A 26,853-nucleotide genomic window follows, 5' to 3' on the forward strand; every position below is an offset into this window, starting at 1 on the left:
GCAGGGCCCTTCGACTGCAAGTGCTCCCGGTGAGGAAAACCCAACACCTCAAGAAACTTCTGCACCTGTCACCCTAGCCTGAGGAGAAGAGGACCTAAAGTGTCCCCACGTCCTGTGCATCGTGTGAGCTGAGCCCTCTTGCTCGTTCAGCAAGACTGGCCTTCCAGTCTAAGCCTGCAGCCTCTTTTTGTTTAGCTGGACTGATCTCCATAGACTAACATTGGGAACCGGATGCTGAAAATCTCCTCTGCACTCCCCAGTGCCGTCTAAGGTGATCCTTTGGTGCTGCCCTGGACCTTGCCCCTTACTCACCTTAAGTACAGGAGATTGGTCCTATAGGTCGGTGTACTATATCTGTATGCAGTATTTGTTTTTCCTCCATAGGATAACATTGCCACATCTGAAAAATGCATGGTGTTGACTTTTGAAATCTGAAAGTATGTCTCTTGCAAAACGTACTTACCTGATCATAATGATTCTGGCAAATTGGTGTGATCTCCTTATTGACTTGTATTTCTCATTTATGGACTGTATGCCTATGGTAAATGTCTAACACTCCTCTCTGATAAGCCTAAGGCTGCTCGACCACACTACCCCCTAAAAGAGCACCTTTGGATTGTGATTGAAAGACCCTGTCCACTAGTAGGGGAACCCCTGGACTCTTTGCATGTTATACCTCATTTTGATATACCATATAAAGAGACAGCGTCCTACATATACCAGTTCATTTACCATTAACAGTTGTTTTCGATGGAACACTCAACGTTCAAATTTTCTAATAAGAGTTTGAACCGTAGGATGCCCACCCAGAAATATCTGGTTAGTTAGTCTGAGTATTCTGACTTTTAAATGATCCTTGTAATTTTCAAGGGGAAAGGAGATTTCCTGAGCAACCCTTTTGACAGTCCAAATCACTAAAAGCAATTTTAGAATGTACAGTCAGAATTACTACTGAATTAAGTAGATGGGATTTGGACATTTCGGATGGAATTTCATTTTTTCAGATTTTGTTTTAAAATGACATGGGTGTTGAGTCACTAAAATGCCTGAGGAGGAGTAAGTGACATCACACACCCTTTGTCCTTAATGATATTATGGGAAGTGACATCTTCATCAGCTTGGACCGTGAATCTTCTCAGTTAGTGATGCTACCTGACCATGTTAACATCACAATAATTGCCATCACTGAAATTCCATAATAACTGCATGATGAAGATAAAAACACAAAAAAATTTTTTTTAGATACTATGGAGCATGTTTATTCAAAAATTACATTGCGCAGCACATCTCCGTACAGCGTTGTGCTGCGTGATAGGGAAAGGGCAGGAACGCACCATACTTAACATTGTTCGCCACATTCCTGTCTTTTCCTTGCGCTAGCGCTCAATGTGCTGCCGAGCGCCAACACAGGCACCCTTGCACAATGGGTAAGAGCAATGGTGCAAGAGTGCCTGTGTTGAAGCAGGGTTTGTTTATGCAGGAAGGGACACCTTCCGCCATAAAAACAGTCCTAAGAGGCATTTTCCTCTTTCGGGGTGTGCTGCAGAATGCAGCACACTTAGAAACAGGAAGTAACAAAGAGAAATAACGACATTGTTTCTCGTTACACCTCACCTGAGGAGGCGTAGCATTTCAACACATTCCCAGGTATACCAGTAGTGGTAAATCTGGGAATGAGACAAAATCCATGGATGGATTTATGGGAAAACCCAGGCTCCACCCATGGAACACCTTCCCATGGCAGAGTAACGCAACGCATTGATTTGTGCTGTGTTGCGTTACTCTAGATTTATCAAGCCAGGCAAGGCCATGCGACTTGACCTTGCATGGCTTGATAAATCTAACTTGAGTCGTGTCTCTCTTGCAGCCCATTGTGCTGCGACTCTTTCATAAATGTGCCCCTGAGTATATTAATGCGCTGACATGAAATGCTAGTGGAAACGTACTCCTTTCTATTTCTATTAAACTAAAAATGATGGGGCATATTCACCAAAGACTTGTGTTGCCCTTGCGCCACGCAACAGACTTTAAGAGCGATACAACTTTTAAGTTAGAAGTGTCAAGCCAGGCAAGGCCATCTTGGGTGGTCTTGCCTGGCTTGATAAATCCAGAGTAACGCAACGCAGCACAAATCTCTCTGTTGCGTTACTCTGCCTGGGAAGGCGTTCCATGGGTGGAGCGCCTCCATTCCTACACATCCACCCAGGGATTTTGATGCGTTCCCTGATTTACCATTACTGGTAGACTTGGGAATGAGTCAAAATGCTACACCACCCCAGGTGAGGCGTGACGAGGAGAAATATCTTTATTTCTCCTTACCTCCTCTTTGGATTTGTGCTGCATTGTGCACCACACATAAAAAGAGGAAAATGGCTCTTGGGATTGTTTTTGAGCAGGAAGATGCCCCTTCCTGCACAAAAACAATCCTGCTTACAATACAGGCACCCTTTCACCATGGTTGCAAGGGTGCGTGCTTCGATGCTAGGTAGCACATGGCGCGCCAGCAGAGGGAAAAGACAGGAATGCGCCATACAATGTTAAGTACGGCGCATTCCTGCCCTTTGCCTCTCACGCAGTGGAGCAGAGCAAGGTAACATGCTGCGCTGCACGACTTTTATAATAAATATGCCCTCATGTGTTGGTTATATGTTTGTCTGAATAGGAGATAGGCCCATATTTATACTTTTTTTAGCGCCTCATTTGCGTAATTTTTTGGCGCAAAAGCAGAGCAAATTTACAAAATACAATTGTGTTTTGTAAGTTTGCGCCCATTTTGCATCAAAAAACGACGCTAATGCAGCGCTAAAAAAGCATAAATATGGGCCATAGTGCCATAAAATGTCATACAGTGCTGGATGGCCTAATATTTAAATCACAATCACTCCCGTAGAGTACACCACAACAAGATATGTATTTGTATATCATGGAAAGAGAAAAAAGGCAGATTTTTTTTAAAACAAGGCAATAGTGGATAAGTTCACATGTATTAATTAAAAGACACCAATATTGAATATGTACTGTTAGTTTCTTAAATTATTCTGTCTTTAATACATTTTGAATTATGACCATTTGGGAGGCACTATCACTCGTACAACGCACAGAGGAGAAGGTTTCATCTGAACATGTCATTTTCCATATATTCATAATACGGAAACACAGCAACAGCTTGTGTAAAAATATTTTTGTTTTTGGCTCATTTTAATTTAATTAAAAAAGAGTATCTATTGCACAGCTGATATTATTGCCTTTACAAAGCCCAAAGTGTAAAGTGCTTTGTCCAGTGGAACCCCCAGAAGATGAACAGTGCACATTAAGACATTTTGTTCTTACGGAAGTGGTCTGTGATCTTTGTCAGTGGTGGGGCTAAAACTTGCCCTGAATTGCAGTGAGGAAGTGAACCGAGTGAGCCTGGCCTCTTCTAGGGAAGGTTCTGGGGCTGGTGGTAATCCCCGCAAAAGAATTTGGAAACAAATAGGGTAAAAATAGTGCATGTTAAAGCACAATTGTCACACACACATTTGCTAAAGGGAAATATGCTCTAAAAAGGAACTTTTTAAATAGTCAAGTCTTTTCATGGTGTGCACAGCCAATGAAACTGACGCTGTCATTGAGGTGACCCCATTTCTTTCAGAATGGGCTTGTGTCGTGTGCTCCATATATCAGATCGTTCCCCCATTATGCCAAAGTCAGACTTTTGTCATGCCCCTGACCCCACAATATGCCTTACTGCCCCTTTAGCCCCCAAAATTATGTACAATATGCCACTGCCAAAACGTTGCCATTGGTGCAGTCCATAGACGATGGGTGATCGTTATGTCAGGGCCTCGAGTATGTCGGGTCCAGCACATGCACTCTCACGCTCCCTGACTTATTTTTTCCTCATTGATTCACACACTTGCACTTACGCTCACTCACTCACTCATTCTCACGTATCCTCACTCACGCTGACATATTTGTTCACACTTTTAGCTATGCTCACTCACTGTCACTCATTCTGACTCCTATTCATTCTCGTTCTAACTTTTCAGACGTTCAAACACCCTTTACACTCTTTCTTATTCATTCTCATTCACAGTCACTTCAAGGAATTCTTTCTCTCATTCATTTCACTCACTCTGACTCCATCAGACTCACTGAATGACACTCGGTCTCATTAATTTTCACCCACTACTTGCCATCCACTTTTTCACTCACTTCCACTTTCACACATAGCCTCACATACAGACACACTGTGGTACGTACACGTGCTCTCTCACGCACAAACACACTTTACCCACATGCATGGGCATAACATACATGTAAAGCATTTATTGAACTTACCTCAGCTGTTTGTGAATGTCTTATTCCAGATCCTGGTTCTCCATTTTTATTTCACTAATAGTGAATATTAGATGATTATTCATTATTAGTATAAAAAAAAAGGAGGGTGAAGACCTGATGCCCGTTTACCTTACCCTCCCTGTTCTTGGCTCTTCAAAGTCCAGAGGGTTGCAAAAGCGCTGCCAATGGTTGTAAAATGCAAGCCAGGGGGTTGCAGCAACTTCTAATCAACATCCATTTGGCCATTCCCCACCTTTCAGCTCTTATTTTCTATCCAGTTTTTCTCATGCCACTCTCTCGTGTAGATCCCTCTCTCCGGCTATTTAAGTTCTTTTACACCAGTTTCTTTTTAGCAATTGTCTTAAACCTCTCTTACTCACCTACACTGTCTCTTTGAACTGTCTCTTTCTCACCTGTCTCACACCTATGTCCCTTTGCCCCCTTTCTCTCATATGTCTCTTTCACCTGTCCACCCTCTCTGATGTCTGGCAGGCACTAAATATCAAGGAAAAAAATATTGAGAAAAAGAATATCGAGAGGTAAGCCTAGATCTTCTATACCCAACACCACATATACCTGCCTATGCGGTTAGGAATTGGGAATAGTAAATCTATACTTCCCTGAATGCTCTCACTTTTCAATATTCTATGACCCTCAGTATCGGTCCTTGATATTCTTGTATGTCTGATACCCTTCATGAGATACTCTGTAACTAAACTCTTTTCCTCTCTCACACTAGTCTGTCTTGATTTTTTCATCATGTATCATCTCTTTGAGCTGACTATTTCTCTTTCTCTCACCTATGCACCTCTTTTCTCGGAGTCTGCTATGTGTCTTCTTCTCTTCTAGTCTCTCTGCTGTCGCCAGTCATCTTTTCATCCTTCTTTTGTCCTATCTCTCCTATGTTTTCCTCTCGCCTGACAATTTTTAGTATCATTGACAAACATTGCCTTTTTTGGCCTGTCCTCTAAGCTAAAAACAATAAATTAATTGAAAGTAAAGGTGGCAACATTTTGTTTCCTTGCAGTGTGAGTTTCACCCCTGAATTTATTTGTGGCAGTCAAACTCCCCCTTTTGCTGGTAGATATGAAGCTTTTTTTAAAGCTCACAACAGCTGTTTAACTCCTGTCCTTGCACTGCTGTGGCGACCTCTTGGACCAGGAGTCACAATGGTGGTGCCAGGGGTGGCTAATGGGTAGAAGGGATTAGTTGTGCCCACTAGATAACGTCCATGCTGCATCATACATAGGTGCAACATTCTTTCCATACTCCAAATCTGGCAGTTTTGCCACTTTTCCCTCCCTCTAGCCTGCAGGTGAAGGGCTAGCCTACCATGTGGGAAGTCTGAAAATTCGTGGACCATTGCGAGTTATGGTGGTCTGAGATACTCTATGCCAAAACTCGAGTGTCTTTACGACAGAACCTTGGGATGTAAGCAACGCCGACCCGTTAGTCCCTCAGACAGCTGCAAGCCCAAGCAACCGGGGGTTGTCCTGGTGATGCTCCGCCCCCAAGACCTGAGTTCTACTTCTGGACTGGTGGCCCATGGTATTTAAGAGCGGAAAATTCCCCAACTAAAATTTCAGCACCGAATGGGTTGTTCCACTGTGCCATTTGGCTCATCAGGTGGGTGGGCAGCTTAGGTTACTCAGCGCTGCCTGCCCCTGGATAGCCCATAAGTTTTCCTGAAACAAACCTGCAGCAAAACTGTTTTTTCCACCAAACTATGTGTTGGCCTATTTTATTTCATTCATTATGCGCAAAGCAGTATCTACTAATGTTGCTGGGGAGAGTTGCCTAAATCGGCACTATGTTCCTGGCACTGCCGTGGTGACCTCTTAGACCAGGGGTCACAATGGTAGTACCAGGGGTTGCTAAGGTGTAGAGGGGTTTAGCTGTGCCCACTAAACATCCAAACTGGATCCCAAATAGGTGCAACATGCTTTCCATACTCTATGGGGCATATTTACAAGAAACTGGCGCATCAATGCTGATGCGCCAATTTTCTTTGCGTCGCCTCTGCCCAAACTAACAAAACCATGGGTGTGCCATATTTACAATACATTAGTCGTCAGGCCAATAACGTCAATATTTTTTACGCTGTTATGGTGCTTCACTGCACTAGTGCACTACTTTGAGGCTACTGCAGCAAAGTGCAAGGAGGCCCATAGGTTTCTATGGGTGCATCATTTTAATGCCTGCCTTGAGCAGGCGTTAATACTGATACTAAAAATGGTGCAGTGAAATCTTGAAGATTTCACTGCACCTTTTTTGTGGGACTCCTAGCACCGGAACGCCCCCCCTTGCATACATTCAGGGTAACCACCCTTCCATAAATTTCACGGACTGCCCGTAATTTCGCTTACCGTCCGTTGTCCGTGATGACAGGCTTAACGGATGCCATTTGTCCATAATTTTAGTCTTTCACCAAAAGGACAATGGACGGTAGGGCGAAATTACAGGCAGATCAGTTTCCCCAGCTGGATTGAGGAGCAGGGAGTCTCCTGTGCTCGGAGGGAGGGGCAGACAGATAAGAAATAGACCTTCTTGCCAGGGTGTCTCCTTCCCTAAAGAAATGCAAATGTGGGCAACTGGTAAATTTGTAAATGTAAAGGAGCTTGAAAACCTGCATCCACTTTAACCAAAGGAGTCACTTGAAGCTTTCTGATGGCAAAGATATTTTCTTTTAGAGAGATACTGCATTGGTGTTCCAAGGTGAGCCATTGAGTGTTATCAAAAATGTTAGTACTAGGTATAAACTGAATATTATTCAAATCTGTATTTGAGAAGCACTTTTTTTTATTTAACCAAAATGTATTTGCGCATTTTGTAGCAGCCTATATTATGATGTAATTGTATGTTTATAGCGCTTACTATCCCTGGCGAGGCGTCGAATGCATGTTTAAAATAAGGACTTCCACATTCACAGTTCTTTCAGGGGCCTCGGTACCTCATAGTATTAACAAACATTAGCAAAGCCAAAAGGTCTCGTCTACGCAAGAGTTATTGGCTTTGCCAATGTGTTTTAGTCATGTTATACACCAGAGTGGCTGCTGTTTATGGCTAAAAGTTAGTGGCATAGTGGTGTGAAGTGGAGTAGAGCGGCACAGGAGCAGTGGCGTAGAGCCCAGTGGTGCATGGTACAGTGCAGTTGCTTAGAGTGCATTGGCGTAGAGTGCAGTGGTTTAGAGTGCAGTGGCATGGAGTAGCAATGGACAGAGTAGAGTGGCATAGAGAGCAGTGGATTAGAGTGGCATACAATAGAGTGGCAGAGAGTGCAGCAGTGTAGAGTGGTGCAGTGGCATAGAGTGCAGAGTAGATTTGTGTGGCAGAGAGTGCAGTGGCGTAGTGTAGAGTGGTGCAATGCCGAGTAGAGTATAGTGCTGTAGAGTGCAGTCGCGTAGAGTGGCGTGATGCAGAGTAGAGTAGCACAGAGTGCAGTGGCATAGAATGCAGTAGTACAGAGTAGATTGGTGTACAGTACAGTGGCGGATAGTGCAATGTTGCAAAGTAGAGTCAGTGCAGTGATGTAGAGTGGAATAGAGTGGCACAGAGAGCGGTGGCTTAGAGTACAGTGGTGCAGAGTAGAGGGAAATGGCGTACAGTGCAGTGGTTTAGAGTGCATTGCGCAGAGTGCAGTGGCATAGAGTGCAGTGGAGTAGAGTGGCAGAGTGAAGTAATGTAGAGTGGTGTAGTGTCAGAGTGCAGAGTAGACTTGTGAGATAAATGTACAGTCCCAGACATACACTCTAGTGCAGTGAGACTACAGACAAGTTGTTGGTACCTCACATCCTGACATTAGGTGTGAGACTGTCCTCCACACCATCTGCCCTGCCTCTTTAAAAATAAATATGTTGAAAGTCGATGGGCGGTTGGGGTAAGCCAGATGTTTTTGTTCAATTTATTTAAACTTACATAAGGTTAATTACCTTAATGTTTCCCAAACTGTTTGCCAGGGGTTTTAAAATGTTCAGAAACATAATAAAAAATGTGCTGTTACTTTCTCTTCAAGAAAGGTTGGGTAGATTTGGGTAGGGGTGATGGCCTTGCCGCAGTACTGAAGGGCATTAATGTACTACTGAACAAGGACGTAATGTGACACCTGAACGTAGCATACTAGGAGGAATTCTCAAAGAGACGACAGTGAATAAATAGTGCTATGTTAAAAAAGAGTAAATAAATGCACTGACAAATAATGAGGCATGGCCTCTCTTGCGTGTGTCTGTAAAACTGACATTTGTTCTTGAATTTCTGTCCTGAATTTTGACCCTTTGTCCTGAATTTTTTTACAGTCCTGTCCAGAATTTGCATCATTGTGAGGTGGTCACCCTACATACATTATGCATGGTGTGGGCATAATGTGGTGGCAGGGGGTGCAATGCAAGTATTGCGCCACTTTGTAAATACAGCGTAGCAAAAAAGCCTTCCTAATGCCACATTTGCGTCAAACAAATGACGCTAATCTGACGCGCTAGGGATTTTTAAAAATTGATGCTTTCCCACGTTTCCGTGCCTCTAGGCTGCAGGTGAAGGGCTCTTTACCTCTCCCCTCAGCCAGGAGAGCTCACTCCTTCCTCTGGCCCCCCGCCCTCCTCCTCCCCACACATTTCTATGTCTAATTATTGAGGTGAAATATTTCCAGTGACTCCCACCCGCTGCAGGGTGGGGCCTGGAGACGGATCACATCTCTCTCTCTCTGTCAGCCGCTGTGGTACTCAGGAGGAGCACGGCCACACGTGCGAGCTTCCCCGAACTTCCAGCGCTGCCCAGGTCTTCGGGGCGCTTCCAAGCTGCCAGGAACTCCCAGAGCTTTGGCTGGATGCTAACTCTCTGGTTGTCCATGAACTGCCAGAACGGTCTATAGCGTCCTACCGGTCACTGGTCTTCCGATAATTCTCACTTCATCACAGAGGAGCTTTTCGAAACTTCTAGCGTGTCCAAGAACTATGTGGATTTTACGAGAACCTTCTAGAAAATCAAAACCTTCCTTATCTTGCAGAGCTTCCAGTTTTATGAAAGAACTCTAAGAACGTCTTCAAATTCCTTGCGCCTTCTATGCCTTGCTAGGCTTCTCTGAGCTTTTCAAAACTGATCGCGCTTCTCTAAGCGTTTTTCCTTCAGGATTCCCAGAACTTTCAGAGCTTCCTGGAGACTGGAAGAGCGTCACAGATGTTCAGCGAGAGAGGAGCGTTACTTGCTCTCAACTAAGAAGTACCAGCAAGAGGGGGCCGAGAAAGGTTTGTCCTGGGCTCTTTGTGGGACTGTGTTCTGTTATTTACACTTGTGTAGCGCCAGCCTCCATGGCTGAGGCGTCAAAGCGCCTTCTCAATTTTGGCGAGCTTTTGTACAGAATCGGGTGTATACTATCGATGAATCCACAGGAGGAGTCGTCATGTTATTTGAGGTTAACGTGTATGTTACATCGCGTTGTATGCTGCTTTTATATGTTGAGCGTGTGGTACGTTAGCTTAGTTATTGTGTTCTTTCATAGCGAGTAGACAAGTTGAAAACGGGTGTGCCTTGATCATTTTCTATGATTGCCTTGTATTGATTATTTCAGAATCAAGAGAACGAGTTACGCGCTGTGTGGTCTTGGACCAATCTTTACTATTGTTTGCACTTTTATAACTGGCAGAGCTTTGAAACACTTTCAGAGAAGCCATCTGCCTCGTAGCATTTCTTGGCGATAGCCCTGTGTGGAAAGGACAGCAGAAGCTGAGCGCAATACAATATGTATTTGTTTGATACATTATAAAGCGCCTCGTGCTTCCTTCTTGCTTTTTCAAAGCGCTGGATGAGCACAATGAACTGTTCATGCAGACCATATGCGCAGAAAACTATTTTTCTTTGTTTTATTTTGTTTCGTTAGAGTTTTTTTTTTTTAAGAACGCGAAGGCCGAGCACATCAGCGTTACTAGGTGAACTGAAACGCAGGTACCGAGTGCACTACTTACACACGCGCGTGCACTGAGAACAGGCAGGAGCGGTATAATCTCCCACATGCTGTGAACAGCCACAGCGCAGACAGCTGGCGCACAAAAGTCACAGGCAGAGACAAAACAGGCACAACACATTTTCCTTTCACAAGCAAAAAATACACCTGAGAGACACCAGGAAAATTACTCAGAACAGCTACTGGTCGTACTTAATTTGTAAATAAAAACGTGCCGGTGTCCAAAGCTCTCCTCTGAAACGCTGCTGCTGCAATTAAATGTGCGAGCACGGTATACTGACTCAGTGTAATTCCGGAAACCATCTCGGTCCTCTTTAATCTATTTACAGCCACTCCCTGCCCCTTCAGCTCACCCTTGCTGTTTTCTGCTTTCTCCCTTTGTGACACCTTTCCGTCCTTCTCTTCCGCCGACTTTCCCATGTGTCTCTTGCTAGTAGTAAATGCCTGATGCAGTAAAATATGTTCCGGCCACCAAAAATAGGTGCAAGTGCCTCCTACCGGCATACACCGGCTCAAATTAAGCACTGGCCACACAACAGGCAGTATAACTGGAGCAGCACACTCGTGAGGTGAGCAAGCATCCGGCACCTAGGCTAAGTACAGAACAGGCAGCAGCGATGCAAGAGTCCATTACTTGCAGATGGGAGCAGCACAGTCATGTTATGAATACTTACACTAGTAATGATTTGAATTTGTATTTCATTTCTTTTGTACCACTGCTCATCACAATGTAGATGGTCAGAGACTTTACATCACATGCACGTCATACAAAAACAATGAATCACACAAGTGTGTAAATCAAAATACAGGAAATGTCACATAAGGCAATGATGCTTAGAAGTTGCAGGAGTCACATCACTCACACTGATAAGCATTACATGTGAAGAGTGCTTGGCTTGCAGAAGCACAAAGTTGGGATTTAAAACATCACACAGCGGCTGGACTTGTCAGTACTAGTAATACTTTATTACTACCCGATGGAACCCTTTTTAGCAACTTTAGAAAAACAAAATATGTGATAAATCAACAAGGGTCTAAACCTCTGCTTTGCAGATTGCATGCAGCTCCTTGATGCTGGTTCATAGCTCACTGAGCTATATTAGAAGGGTTGTAACTTATGATCTTTAAGTAAGAAAAGGATCTCTGTAACTAAACTAGTAACCCACCGAGCTAGCTACTTATAAAACAAATATGTGATGTACGTGTTATACATTGTGCAACACAGCAGTCATAGTAACACTTTATGCTACTTACTGATAAATCAAAACTATGACTACACAAAACTCAGGTCTCCCAAACAAGTGTATTAACCACCAGTTATCTTCCAATTTGTATTATTATCCCCAGGACATTGGTAGGCATACAAAGATCTCTGCGGCCAGTGCCTTAACCCCATAGGATCTCTTAAAATGCAGCCTGTGGTGACAAATTAATTAAGCTAGAACAGATATACAATCACATTTTCCCTTGCTGCCAGTTTCTTTGCAGTATAACTTAAAAAATATAAATAAGAAAGCTGACTGTCAAGCTCTGCTTTTCTTCACTGCACCCCACATGACTCCACCCCCTTTCTACTGCCACACCTTGTCCCTCGATGTATGCCATCCAAGGGCACATGGTTCCCATTTCCAGCACTGATCAGTATTACAAGCACACACATCCCCAGCAGAGACAGCGGCAGCACAGTTGTCACTCATGGAGCATTGCAAGTGTTCCAAATACATGGAGCGGACTCAGCAACCCCAAAGCAACGCAATATCCCCTCCCCAACAGACACTATAAAGGGCAGAGAACCCAGTGCACACAGAACCACCACACAGCACACAGCACCACAACACACGCAGAAGCTGTCAGGGGCTAGTAAGGGTGCCGTGGACTCCCAATGAAAGCAAGGACGACCCCCCTGCTCACAGTGTGGTTGTAAAAGACAGCAGTAATTGGAGTCTAGCGGGCCCCTCACACCTCTTGGGCCCGGTGTCACTGCACCTTCTACACTATTGATAGCTACAGCGCTGGAAGCAATGCAAGCTTCGGTCAGACAGAGCAAGTACAGAGTAGACAGCGGCAGTGCAAGACTTCCAAAGAACACGTTTTGTAGCAGACATTAGCAGAGCAAGCTTCCTGCACAGGCAAAACAGGTGCAGTACCAGTAGAAAAGACAATATGTATTGCAGCTGTTTTATATTGAGCTACAGATAATCTGGGTCAGATTTACAATGCTCTAGCGCCTCCTTGTGCCATATTAGCGTCATATTGTTTACGCTAATGTGGCTTAATGAGGCGAAAATCGCCGCACCATGTTTACAAAGAAGCACAATGCATGCATAGCGCCCCTTGGCACCCCTTGCACCACATTATGTCTGTGCCAGGCATAATGGATGGAAGGAGGGCATTCTGGCATTAGAAGGCCCGCAAAAATGATGCAATTAAATCTACAAGATTTCATTGCGACATTTTTTTAGTCAAAGCAGGCGTTAAAAGGACGCACCCATTGAAGAAAAATGGGCCTCCTTGCACTTTGCCGCACTAGTGTCAAACTTTTTGACGCTAGTGCAGCAAAGTGTCGCAATAGCGTGAAATATTTTGCCGCTGATGGCCTAACGTGTGCCATGGTGTGCCGTATTGTTAATACGGTGCACCCATGGTGTCTCTAGGTGGCAGTTGGGGGGGGCGCAAGAAATCTGGTGCATCAGTACTGATGCACCAGATTCTTGTAAATCTGGGCCTTTGTTTCGTATCATTGTAATTAGAAGCGTAGTAAAGTAGCACGAGCTTCCCTCCCACATACAGACACCCCAACAGTTCCATCTTACCTGTCTGTTCACCTGTGCTTTTTTCACAAATGTGTCATCAGTGTTGGATTTTTACCCTGCCTACAAGTGCATGCTTCTCAGACCTATCAGTGCTCGGCAATGCCAGCTTCTCACACTGCCTAGCATCACATGCTTCACACACTGCTCACTAGTGCAAGCTTCTCACACTGCCTGCTAGGACCAGCCTATCCCCTGTTCACAAACTCACGTTTCTCACACTTTCTGTGGAACCTGATGGCACTGCCAAACGCTGCCAGCCCCTCACACGGTTGCGCAGTGCCAACTCCTCACACTGCACACCTGTGCCAGCTTGTAACAATGTCCACCCACTTTAGCTCGTTATGCATCACACACTGACCATTTAATTCTTGGTCTCTCTGCAGAGATTGCCAACAGGGTATTTCTATTTGGAGCACAGCACGAAGAGGAGTTATGCTGTACTCTGATTGTGGAATTAAACTTCGGTATGAAAGGCCGCAGGGAGGTGGGGGTGGGTGCATGACAGTAGTGTTACTAGTGAATGCCTTTGTGCTGTTGTCCTCAGAAGATGTTTTCTCTCTATTTTGTACTGACCCTACTCCCAAAATAGCAGTGCATTAGACGCATTCGAAGTTCGTTACCATCAATATTGTGTCGTCTAGTGCACACAGCTGACCTTCAAGGAGGGCGAAACGTGTCTGTGATCATTGATCAGCTTTGAGAAGTGTGTGTCGTTGACTAAGCTCGTCACACACGATGGGGAGGCATTTTAGATTTGAGATCGCTGAAAGTTTTTGCAGAGACATATTGAGGCTAATTGCCGCCCGGGGCGATATTTGCGGAGGTCAGCATGCGCCCCGACCCACCGGAGACAAGCCCTTTTCCCCTTCAAAGCGCCAAGAAGGAAGGGAGGTTAGGCATTCCCAGGCACACCTGTTCCAGGTATGCGAGCCCCACGAGTCCGATGGAAGCTTCCAGCAGGTCGGAGCCGGTGACCTCCCAGTCAGAGGGCCGCGTGTTCCCACACGTTCACGACGGCAAAGAGGCCCCCTGCTTTCTTCTCAAGGTAGGCGGAATGTTACCTGGCAGTAAACCTGGAAGGAGACAGGAATCTGTAGCCCTGGGGCCTCCCATCCCCGTGTGATGTCATAAGCCAGAGCGAGAGCCGGGCGGGTGTAGCGCCTGCTGCTGAGTTCACGTGTGCCGCGAGGTGCTGGGTACCTGCACTGCTTACCTTTGAAAGAGAGAGCAGCAGCACTTCGGGGCAGAGATTCTGGACCATAGTTAAATTTGCGCCGTTTTTGCGTCAAAAAGCAGCGCACATGCGGCGCTAAAAAAGTATAAATATGGGCCTCTCGATGTATTTACAATACGGTGCACCATGGCGGTCATTAGGACAATATCGTCAACAATGTTGACGCTATTGTGGCGCTTTGCTGCACTAGCGTGCAAAATGTTGACGCTAGTGCAGCAAAGCACAGGGAGGCTAATTGATTAAAATGGGTGCGTCATTTTAACGCCTGCTCTGAAAATGATGGAAAAAATGGTGCAGTGAAATGCTGTAAATTTCACTGCGCCATTTTTTCGGGCCTCCATGTGCGGGAACGCCCCCTAGCATACATTATACCTGGCGCAAGCATAATGTGGCACAAGGGTATGCAAAGTGGCGCAATGCAAGCACTGTGCCACTTTGTGAATACGGCGTGGGCGAAAGGCCTCCTTAAGGCAACCTTAGCGTCATAAAAGATTACGCTAAAGCAGCGCAAAGTGGTGCTAGGGGCTTGTAAATATGCTACATTATTTGTTACTATATGCACCCCCTGTTGATTTTACAGATTTGTATGTTGTTTCACTATTGGTATGTTAATTATTTCTCTGCTTGTGTAGTGTTTTCTGTGGCCTAAGCTTGCATTCCATCATTTATCTAAAGAGGCAACAGGAACTCTAGAGGGTGGTGGGTCCTATTTGAGAGATTTGAAGAACCACAGCTACAATAATAGCCCTTCTTGTTTTTTTGTAGTTCTATTGTTGTTATTGTTATTATCTGTAATATTTCGTTTTCTAATATTATTTAAACTAGGGAAGATCAATAAGTAGGGAGACCAGGTACTGAGAAGCAACAAGCAGGACAGGCCAGACAGAAACTAGGATCAAAGTCTTTGGTTTTACTGACCTGTGTCCCCATGCTCCAAGCTCTGTCTCCCCTGTGCTGAAGCATGCAGCCGAAATCCTCCTGCGCTGACTGAAATAAAAATATAAATAACGTAAATTATTGCAGTCTTTAGAGGCCTTGGCAAAAGGAGAGTATATGCAAACAATAAGGTGAGGGATAGAATGCTTGACTTAATCTCAGCCACTTGCAATCTTTCAGGGACGTATCTCAATCCATCTTTTTTGTGCCCACCAGTTTGGAACCAGCCATATGTAAATCAGCCCTGACCCTGCTCCCCGCTCCCCACGGGAATAATTAATCTTGAACTGCCAGGCCAGGTCCTCCCTGGTCCGTAAACAGTATCCTGAGACCGGTTTAGGGCTAACACCCCAGATCAGCCAGATTAGCTTGAATTCACTGGCACAATGAGCCATAGACCCAAGTCTGGGTATCCCAGCTCTCTTATGGTCGCAAATGCAAACACAACAAGGTGATCGATGTTATGATTGAATTAATTTCAGGCACTGGCAATCGCTTGGTGCCACATCCCAATCCATAATTATTTTGTCCACTATGCCACCCCAGTTTAGACTCCGCCATATGCTCATCAGACTTGAACCTGCTCCCCATGGGAACAGTCCAACCAAAACTGCCTAGCCAGGTCTTCTATGAACCAGAAACAAGCATCATGAGACTTGTTTTTGGTTTGATTCCAGTGGGACAGTGAGCCCGGGACCCACATATGGGCATACCCGGCACACTTGAGGCGGCAGATGCAAATGTGATAGATGTAATGCTTGAATTAATCTCAGTCGCTGGCAATTGCTCGCGGCCGCATCCCAATCCATCATAATTTTGCCCAACATGCAACCTAGTTGGACCCAGCCATATGCAAATCAGACTTGACCCTGCTTCCCATCGGAACATTCTAGCCTGAACTGCCAGGTCAGCTGTTACCTGAACCAGGAACAAGCATCCTCGGACCGGATTCAGGGTATCACTCATCAGCCAGGCTCGATTTACTCCACTGGTACAGTGAGCCCGGGACCCATGTCTGGGCATACCCGGCGCACTTAGGGAGGCAAATGCAAACACAACATGGTAATGGATGTAATGCTTGAATTAATCTCAGCCACTGGCAGTCGCTCAGGGGCGCATCCCAAGCCATAATTTTTATGCTGACTATGCCACTCCAGTTCAGCCCCAGCCATATGCAAATCAGTCTCGACCCAGATCCCCATGGGAACAGTCCAGCCTGAACTACCAGGGCAGGTCCTCCCAGGAACAGAAACAAGCATCTTGGGACCAGTGTCGGGGCATCACCATTCATCAGCCTGCCTAGCATGAATCCAGTGGTACAGTGAGTCCGGGACCCACGTCTAGGCATTCATGGCGTATATGTCACAATTCTCCTTTTCAGGATGACTTGACCTTCATCCCATGAACTAGGACATGTAATTAAATGTAAGAGAAGAATGGGACACTGAGACAGTCCTCTGAAAACTGGGACTGTCCAGGAAAATTCGGGCCATCTGTTCACCCTAGTAATAAAGTCTGTCTTGCACCCGCTCAATTTGAAAGACGTGTTGCTTCTCCTCATGTGACTAAAGCCCACATTAAAAAAATGTCAATTTTTGCTGTGGAGATTCCAGAGGGCTAGAATTCAGTATTCTGGGCAGTATCCTTACATCAAAAGCTGATGATAATGACTTTTCTTCCCAGAATGGGTATCAACACATGGTTCGAAAGATACAAGGTCCTTTTACATGCAGTTTTCTATGATTACAGGGAGAATACGCTAAGGTGATCTGCCTGCTCAGAGCAGATGGAAAGCATCAGCAGAAGGGCTGGTTGGGCTAGGAGGATTGGATGTGGATCAATGAGGCACAGCACGGTTTAGTCTGTTTTGGGGGCAATATCTGCTGCCCTTGCCTGTGCAGCATGGAAAAGTGTACCGCGTCTCCAGGCCTGGAATCATCTGGCATGACGTTAGTGGACCCAGAGACACTTGGAGTTGTGGGTCAATCAATCATTCAATCAATCAGGATTTATAATCACGGCTAATCACCCACTATGGTATCCGGGAGCTTAGGTGGTGGAATTCCACCCAGAGTTTCCACTGCAGGGGAAATTCTGCTACTTGTAATGAAGGCCTCTATTCTAGTTGCTTGGTGATTCTTTGGTCAACATATTTTGCTTTTGTACAGTGAATCAATCATGAAAAAGTCAAGTGACAAAGTGGGAAACAGGCACACAAAGCACCACATCTAAACAGACATTGATCTACACAGTCAGAGACCATTTACAGACAGCCTCCAACACGTAGAAACTGTGGCTGGACAGGTTGTTTGGTATATAGGAAGAGCAGCCTGTGCAATGGGGGAGGGGAGGAGTGGCCTGCATAAGAGCTGAATGGACCGAGGAACCCTGAACCTATCAAACTCTGGTAGCTGGCATCATAGGTACATGGACTGTTGCTTACATAATAAATGACTTGGCGCATACGCCTACACATACAACACCCAAAATATTTTGTGGACATAGACAATACACAGAGGAACATGAGCATACGTGAAGAACAACTTAGAGTCACAGACAGTACGCACACAGACATACGCACATGCACCAATGGAAGAATGAATGCATGCGTTAGAAGGTAGATTGATCAATTGTTTAATGAGTGTGTGCGGATAAATGGAGATACGCACATTCAAATAAGTATCGAGAGGTATCATGAGGACCAAAACTTGTATTTACTTATGATGTCGCTGTCAGATATTTTCCAATGGATAGTGCAGATAGGCGTTATCGAGTTTGACCACACTATCGGCTCCGAAATGTACCAGAGTCCGTGTGCAGCGCAGAGTGGGTACATGCCAGGAGAATGCAGACCATCAATGTAAAACCCTGAAATTGGCTGAAAAAGCCACTTAGAGGTTAGTTATGTTTCAGCAAGCAAAAAAAAAAAAAAAAAACACTCCCAGAGCTGAAGGGTGGTGTATATATATATATATACACACACACATACATATACACACATACATACACCTAGGTAGTTATAGTTAGGGCCAAGTTTCTATAGAAGAAAACATTATATACACATATATATATATATATATATACATACACACACACATATATATATATACACACACACACACACACATTTTTCACTCACAGATTTTATTATGCTATTTATTGTCAGGGGTGAAACCGCGAGTGGGCCCACACCGACAAAAGTGTTAATAAAATACATATTACACAAGGTATATGACTAAAATCAGGAGTTGTAATTGCGCAGGAAAGTAAAATCGCATTCTAGAACTTGTGTGGCCATTGGAGAGTTGTTTCCCTATGTAAAGTATGTGTTACATGCACAATATAAGCTCGCAAATAATATTCTTCTTATGTCAATTTAGCTGTTCTCTAGCAATTAACTGGAATTTGACCTTGTAGTAATAAATGTGTCAAGTGTGGTTATTGGTACAGGTGTTCTAAATAACCTGTGTTATTGGGCCTCATTTATTTAAATTTCCATAGCATAAATAAATATATACTCTACACAACACCAGCAATAGGGTTTGACGCACGTGATAAGTTCAGCAGACCCCATAGTTAATGATTAATCCACAAAAGGACAAACATTCTACAACACACAATCTGTCCAGAAGTAGTGAAAGTAAAAATAAACAAATACATAAATAAAGGATAAACAAAAGGGCAAGAAGAGCAGACACTGGTATTCAGGCCCATATTGGCAGTGGGCAGAGAGGGCAAAGGGATCTCCCTGTTTAAAATGTAAAAGTACAGATGTAATTTTATCATGGGACCCACAGATTCTGGAGGCTTTACCACAGTCACCAAAAACAAGGACAGGGCTGAAAGTATACATAGAGGCATTTAAACACTGAAATACAACACAAGTGATTTGTACACAAACACGGACAGGGCTGGGAGTATGCAATCAGGCCTATACACAGTGAATACAACACAAGTATTCTGTACAAAAACAAGGAGAGGGCTTGAAGTATGCAGACTGACATATGAACATGAGAATAAATCACAAGAAATCTGCACAAAACAACGACTGGGTTGGAAGTGTGCAGACAGAACTATAAAGACTGAAATACAACACAAGTAATCTGCACACAAACAAGCTCAGGCATGGAAGTTTGCAGAATGAACTATGACCCTGCAATATAAAAGATGGAATCTGCACACAAACAAGGATAGGACCTGAAGTTTGCAGAAAGTACGAAGACACTGGGATACAAAACAAGAAACTGCACAATAAAGGTCAGGGCTGGAGTTTGCATACTTAACTGAAATTCAACAGGGACAAACAAGGCGCTATTTGTTACTTGATTTAATTGTGGCATTGTGGAGAGGTTAGAATCCTTACTCATTCACACTGGACACACACACAGAAATCCTCGTGGGAAGCACTTATGTTTATTGACAAGACCACCAAGCACATTTTTCAAGTACATTGCTATTTATTCTGCCCCTAAGCTCATTACTGCAGACATTACTATTATGACCCTGGAGATTTGACCTCACAAATAGGTACTCTTATTTGTCTTCTACTTCTCGCGACCAGTTCGCCTGCATTATTGCATGATCACGGCCCGTGCCACGTACATTTCTACCTTTTTATGGCCTGGATTGATTTGTTTGTCTTCTACTTTCCTAGCACCCTTTTACCAACAATATTCCATGATTATGGGCCCCTGGGTCATATGCATTTCTACCTTTGTCTGGTCAGGCTTGACAGCGCTGCTGTCATCATACGATTATGTGAGAATCACCAGGAGAGGGGCTTTAGCTGCACCTACCTTTTGGGAGCTAGGAGTACATCTTTTGAATAGGCAGAAGTTGTTTGCTTCAACAGAGAGTGCTTGCTCTCCAGACCACTGTCATCATTTTCTTAATTTAGTTCAGCTGCCTGAGCTTGAACTTTCAGGGGTACACATGTGCCATTGTAATGCTATTACAGCGTCTTATATAACTAGATACATCATGGTACTTTTCTGTGTCAGCAGCACAGATGGGAAGAGGGCAGTCATTAACGTACATGGATTTTTATGTATGGCTTGACAGTTCATTCATAAGCCTGACCTATTGGCGTTGCCAATGACTGTTCTTCTCTGAACTTCTTCCTTCCTTTTATGCGATAGTAACATAATAGCACCATTTGTTTTTTTCTCTAAACCATTTTTGAAACACCTTTTAGGATTCTGTTCATAGTCCCATTAAGGTGTTCTTCATTGCATGGTTGAGAATACCACGTGATGAGGCTATGTTCCAAGTTTTAGGCCATCTGGCATGTGGTTTGCGTCATGATGTGGTTATTTTGTTGAGCGAGTTGATTTTTGCAGGAATTGTAACTATAATTTCATTTATACGTTGCTTACAAAAGCCAAGGAGGGGCTGAAGTGCTTTACAGTGAGCAGCACACAACACTAGAACCTAAGGTTAATGGTGGAATGTGGTTTTCAGGTATACAGTGGAGTGGTTGCTTTCTGGTTGGCTGTCCTCTGTTTGCCACTGCTGTAGTCACCACTAATGGTGTGCTTGATGGTTCAGTCTTGCGGTCTGTAATTATGGTGAGGAATTTCTTGTGGAAATGGCTGCCAAGTGTCTGTGGTCTGCAGACTGGAGTTAATGTGTAAGGGATTTCTTTGTTTGGAGGTTGATTTCTACAGGGAGCACTTCAAAAATCCAGTGTACCATGAGTGGAAGATAAAGATAATATTGTAGTTTAAAATCGAGCCTCTGTTCCTCCTTCTCCACTCGTTGGCTTGTTTGCATTTAAATGTCCATGTGATTGGTATATATATTAATATTGGTATTTTAGCCTGATTTGTTTTGTCCAGGCAGGCTTTAGTTAATATTAGAAGGTAAATAATGTTACATCTTGGATATCTGATGAGTGGCTTATTTTTAATCTCAAATTCAGGATCCCTCTGCATATGGTATTTTTGGGAGTTCTGCTGGGGCTTGCATGTGAATTTTTCTGACTAAGGACCAGAGGTGGTTTCTTGTTTATTTTTTTGTTTGGATTATCTCATATATACTGTTCATTTTCAAAAGTGTGCCTCTTGTAGCTGAAGTGAGGCCACTTATGGAGCTTTCTAATCCACAAGTGGCTTACTGAACATGTGTGGTTAAAAGGCTAATATTTCAGTCTTTGATTTTTTGGGTAGTCCAGGGGCTTGTGGTGGTGGCTGACCATATATTAGGGGAAATGCTTTTTAGGTCGAGCGTATGCGTACAACCTTTTGTATGCTTTTAATTATACTTCTTCTGTGGGCTTCCAGCTATTTCATTTGTTAGTTTCAGTAGCATTTAAAATCCTTACTTGCTAGTGGTCAGTCATGCCTCTTCGTCCCTCTTTCTTCTGTGCGGGAGCAGGGACCAACTACTGTATAATTATGCTTTCTCCTGTTTATTTGGTCTGTAGGGGACTTTTTTTACTCTGTTTCCTGCTCCTGTCCAGGGAAGATCCCATTTTCAGTTGCAGAGAATTCTTCCTCTGAGCTCAGCTGTAAATAAGGCTATAAATCATGCTATCTTGGTCACATTTGGTCTTTGTGGGCTCGCTGCAACCTCTTTCAGCTGCCTGGCTCCCACCCTTTCTTGTCATGGATTTTCTTTACCAAGTGTGCATGCCTGTGTGCTGAAAGCGAGGGTGGAGGATCACTTGTAATTGCTTATAGCCTAGGCACCCAGCTCTATCAGGGCACCACAATCCTTAGAGACAGTGCCCACTTCTGCTCCATACTGGGATCCCACTTGCAGCTCCATCAGTGCATCTCAGTTCACACACTCCAAGCCCTCAGCCGTGCCAGTGCCAGAACCCACACGCATGCTCTCTGCAGAGCACCTCAGTTCTTGCAGTCAGTACACTCTGCTACTCCAGTACTGGGACCATGGGCGCAGCTCCATCAGTGCACCGCAGTTCACACCCTCTAAGCCCTCAGCCATGCCACTGCCAGGAACCCCACATGCATTGTCTGCCAGAGCACCTCACTTCTTGCAGTCAGTACACTCTGCTGCTCCAGTACTGGGACCTCGGGCACAGCCCCATCAGTGCACCTCAGTTCACACTCCAAGCCCTCTGCCGTGCCCGTGCCAGAACCCCACACACCCTGTCTGCCAGAGCACCTCAGTTATTACAGACAGTACACGCTGCTGTTCCAGTACTAGGATCTCAGGTGCAGCTCCATCAGTTCTACCCTGGCGAGGTCACTTCTTTTCCTATACTGGGACCTCACTCACATACAATTCCATTACAGCAGCTCAATTCTAATATTCAGGCCCACTGCCAAGCCAATACTGGACCCAAAAGAGAAAAAACACAGCTCAGCCAATGCACCTCAACTCTACCATCAAGTGCTACTGTTGATGGGAACCACCACAGCTCTGCCAGAATCCATCAATTCTAACATTCAGTGCACATTTTTTCTCAGTACTAAGGCTCACACACACCCTTTAGGACTCCTTGCTTCTGTGGTTCAGAGGCAATGCCACTCCCATACTGGGCCCACTCACAGCTTCACCAGGGCACCCCCCAGGCTAACACTTGGCAACACTGACACGCCAACACTAGGTTCCACACATAGCTCCATTAACATACCTCACTTCTGACCTTGTGTGCCCATTACTATTCCAGTCCTGCAGCCCACATACAACTCTGTCAGTGCACCTCACTCCTAACCTACAGCGCCCCATTATTCCAATACCAGCAATTACACAGAGCTCCGTTTCTCATTCCTCACGCACTACCTTTCTGTTATTCCAGCACTGGGCAGGGACACACAGGTCTGTCTATACCCCGAATCCTGATCTCAAGAGCCCCAGTATTGCTGAATTGGGGTTCACATACAACTTTGCTAATGCACCTCCTTCTGCTTTGCAGTGCCCCCTGCTGTTCCACACTCTGACTTCTGTTTGAGGATGTGGGGGAGCCAATTAAATGTAATCTTGGCTGCCATCCTTCTTTATAGATAGTTTGTTTCTCCTATCTCACTCCGTTCTTTCCTTTACTCTTTTTACTCTCACTGTTTCTTTCTCCTCCACTTTTCTCTTTCCAGCTCTTAAAATCCACGTTAACAGCTTTGCTCTTTCTTTCAACTGTTTATTTCTACTACTCTCCCTTTTTAGGGGTGAGCGCAAGGCGCTCAGTCCCGTGTTGGAATCTCTCTTTGGGCTTCAAACCACGCCCATGTCACGTCAGTCTCTTTCATTGGTTTGTGAGCTTGCCTTTTAAAATTTGCTTGCTTTCATTAGTGAAAGGCATGCATACGTCATGCCTTTTCCGGTGTTTAGCCCTCCGCAAGTACAGAGACCAAGTACTGAAAACATACAAGGCTCCACGTTTTCCGTCCGGTTTCTGGACTACTTTTTCTCTTTTTACGCATCGCGATCGCGCTGGGTAGAAGTCGAGCGCTTTACATGACATCGACCCCATTACATAGTTAATTGCACTTTTGCCGGTTAAATGGATAATTGCACTTTTGCCGATAGGTTTCGCTACGAGTGAACTTTCATTTCCCTTTGTGTGTCTCCTTTGCACTGATGGTGGCCGTCAGCTCGCTTATGCGATACTTTTACTTTTCAGTTTATATGGCAAGAAAAGTCCAGTTAGTTATGTGAAACTGTTTTATTTTCATTTTCAATTTATGTGGCAAGAAAAGTCAGGTTAGGAGTTTACAATGCTAATTGCTCTAGCTCAAGCAAACACTAGACCCGTTGCATTGCAAATGCTTGTTTTATTTCCCTCTTCCTCTTGCTAACTCCTCTTTCAAACTCGCAAAAACTTGGTTATTTCTTTCCTTGTTTCATTCATCTCTTTTTTCTTCATCCAGCGTTCAATCTTTCACTATTTTAGGTCGAGCGTGCAAGCACACCGACGTGTTGTAATCTATCTGTGGGCTTTTAACTATGGCCAACGCATGCCTATCTCTATCACTCGTTCATGGGCTTGCCTTTCTAAAATCCTTTGTTATTAGTGGTAAATGGTTTACGTTTGTCCCTCCTTGCGGCAGTTTTGTTACTGCCTTGGCAATCGACCCTGTTACATGGATAGTTGCACATTTGCCGATACATTTGACTGCAAACTTCTTCTTTTTTTGTGTCTCTCCTTTGCGCTCACGCTCATGACAGCCGTGGTGCTTTGAATCGGCTTGCTTATGTAAACTGTTTTACTTTTCATTTTTTAATTTATGTGTCAAGAAAAGTCCAGTTAGGAATTTACAACGCTCATTGATCTAACTCGAGCAAACGCAAAACCCATTGTAGTGCAAATGTTTGTTTTTGTTGAGGGAGGGTAAGGGGGGGAGGGAGAGACAGAGAGCGAGGAGTGAGAGAGAAAATAAAGTGGTGCCCCTTTAGTTCTCCATTTTTATATTCTCCTCAGTCTGAAGAAATTATTTTGTGTTATGTGTATTATATCATTATTTTAAAACGGCAAGTATGTTTTTCAATAAACAATATGATGTATTAAGTAGAAAACACTAGACAGAGTCAAGTGCATAAGTGGAAGTGTAATCCGATGGCATGCTGTGTATTTGCATGCTGTCAGCACACATACAGTGATGTAACCTTTGGGGCAATGGGGACACACCCACCAGCGTTTCAAGGAAACAAAGGGAGATTTAAGTTGCTTGTGGTGGATCAGTTTCAGGATGTTGTTCTGGAGTTGAAATGGACTTCAGGAGTTGAAATGGACAGTTTAGCTAACAAAGATTGGAAAAGCCAATAGGTCTCAACTTTGGGAACTATTGGCTAGACAGTGAGTTTTAGCCATGCTGTACTGTATGGTATTAAATGCTGAGCGGCATAGCTAAAGAATTTTAAAAAATCTGGCGCGTGCAACTGCATTATTTTGTAGGGGCGTGCTTCATCATGGCTAAAGAATTACAAAAAAATTGATGCAGACAGCTACATCATTTTGTAGGATCTTGCATGTGTGTTGCACGCTCCTACAGAATGAGGCCTACAATTGGTGATTCTTTGCCTTGAATGGTACAAATTACATCTGAAATGTTGAAATGGTAAATCGTTCTTCTGGATTGGTGAATCTCCTTTTCATAATGGTAAATTTATTTGAAACCTGACCTTCTGTTTTGTGGGATGTCTGGAAAGGTGTTCCTCTCTACTAAAACGGTGTGCTTCTGTACTGAAATTGTGAATTTCTTTTCCGAAATGGTGAATATTTCCTTCATAATAGAAAATGTGCATAATAACCAGAAGTCTCCCTCTTAGAATGAGGAGAATTTTTCAGGATCCCAAATCTTTCTCCTGCAATGACAGGTCTCCCTTCTGATATAGTGATCCTCCGTGTAGATGAATGACTTTGCTTTTCAGATTTTATAGCCTGTATGAAGAGAGGTAAATCTCCATTCCGAAATGCCAAGTCTTCCTTTTGGAATGGTGGGCATAACTTTGAACATTGCAAATCTGTGCAGGGTCTTCCATCAGGTTCGAGTCTCTTTTTGAAGTGGTGACTGTTCATTCTTCAATGGTGAACCTCCCTTCCAGAAAAGGTTATCTTTACTTGCAAAATGACAATTTTCTTAGCAGAAGATCCACATTTCATCAGTCTATCTAGGGTTTCAGGTTAATGTTTTTGATCAACAATCGTTGCTGATTTTGAAATTAAACTTCCTGTTGTCCTTTTTCTGTAGGCCTCTGCCTGAAGACATGGCTATGTGTCCGCACCATCTCATGGGCTGGATCGTCCTGGGAAGCCACATCCTGGCTCAAGTCTATGGTCAAGGTAAGGAGCAAGTGGGGCCTCAAACATTTTCAGGATGCTAGACTATGACTCTTGATCATTTATATTTGCATAAATTGCGTTCAGTTTCACAAAACTTCTTACATTTTGCAACCGATATTTGATGAATCTCTCATTAATAGATTCCTTTATACTTCTGTTGCCAGTTTAAGAAGGTAAGTATAGAGGGCAGCTGTGATAATTGGCCACTGGGGGCCAGATGCACTAAGACTTGAATCTGAAAATGGGGTCACAAACGGCAGACTGACTTTTATTGAATCCATTATGTTTTTACGAGCCAACCTATGGACTGATAGGTTGGCTTGCAAAAACCCAATTCATAGTGAGTCACAATTTGACCTACCTCTTCAATATTAATGAGATATCTTGCAAATGTTTCACCCGCTATAAATTGCAGCTATAACAGGCATGATGGGCCACCATCTCTGTGATTGCTTTTAAATAAACATTTTTTTTTTTATGTAATCCATTTTCCTTAAAGAAAAACAGGATGCCTCTAAAAAAAAAAATTTTAAGTTTAAGTAACGTTTGTTAAGGCCTATGGACCACTGCCTACTCTTAAAAAATGTTTTTGTCAACATTCACAAAGGGAACAAGGTCCTTTGGTGACCCCTTGCTTTTTGAAAATGGGTTATTGCTACATGTTTGTAGTCAGTAAAGTATTATTGTTTTGTGACTGGATTTTGTTCACAAAGCATTAGTACATTCCATTTCATTCGATATTTGAAAAAAATGCCCTAAACATGCCCCTTCCAATTACCTAATTTCTATTTGGTTGCAACCCCAAATTTTGATTTGCTAATGTGTTACCGAATCACAATTTGGGTTTCATACA

At 43.9% G+C, this 26,853-nt stretch overlaps 1 protein-coding gene across 1 annotated transcript in view; it reads left to right on the forward strand.

The window, feature by feature from the left end:
* Positions 1-8,963: 8,963 nt before the first annotated feature.
* Positions 8,964-26,853, forward strand: part of COL20A1 (collagen type XX alpha 1 chain) — a 371,828-nt gene continuing 353,938 nt past the window's right edge. The window contains exons 1-2 of the mRNA XM_069243200.1: positions 8,964-9,557; positions 25,909-26,000. Of these exons, the coding sequence (XP_069099301.1) occupies positions 25,925-26,000 (76 nt within the window). The 5' untranslated portion in view covers positions 8,964-9,557; positions 25,909-25,924. The remainder of the gene's footprint in view (positions 9,558-25,908; positions 26,001-26,853) is intronic.

The sequence above is a fragment of the Pleurodeles waltl genome, chromosome 7 (assembly GCF_031143425.1).
Source record: "Pleurodeles waltl isolate 20211129_DDA chromosome 7, aPleWal1.hap1.20221129, whole genome shotgun sequence".
NCBI lineage: Eukaryota > Metazoa > Chordata > Amphibia > Caudata > Salamandridae > Pleurodeles > Pleurodeles waltl.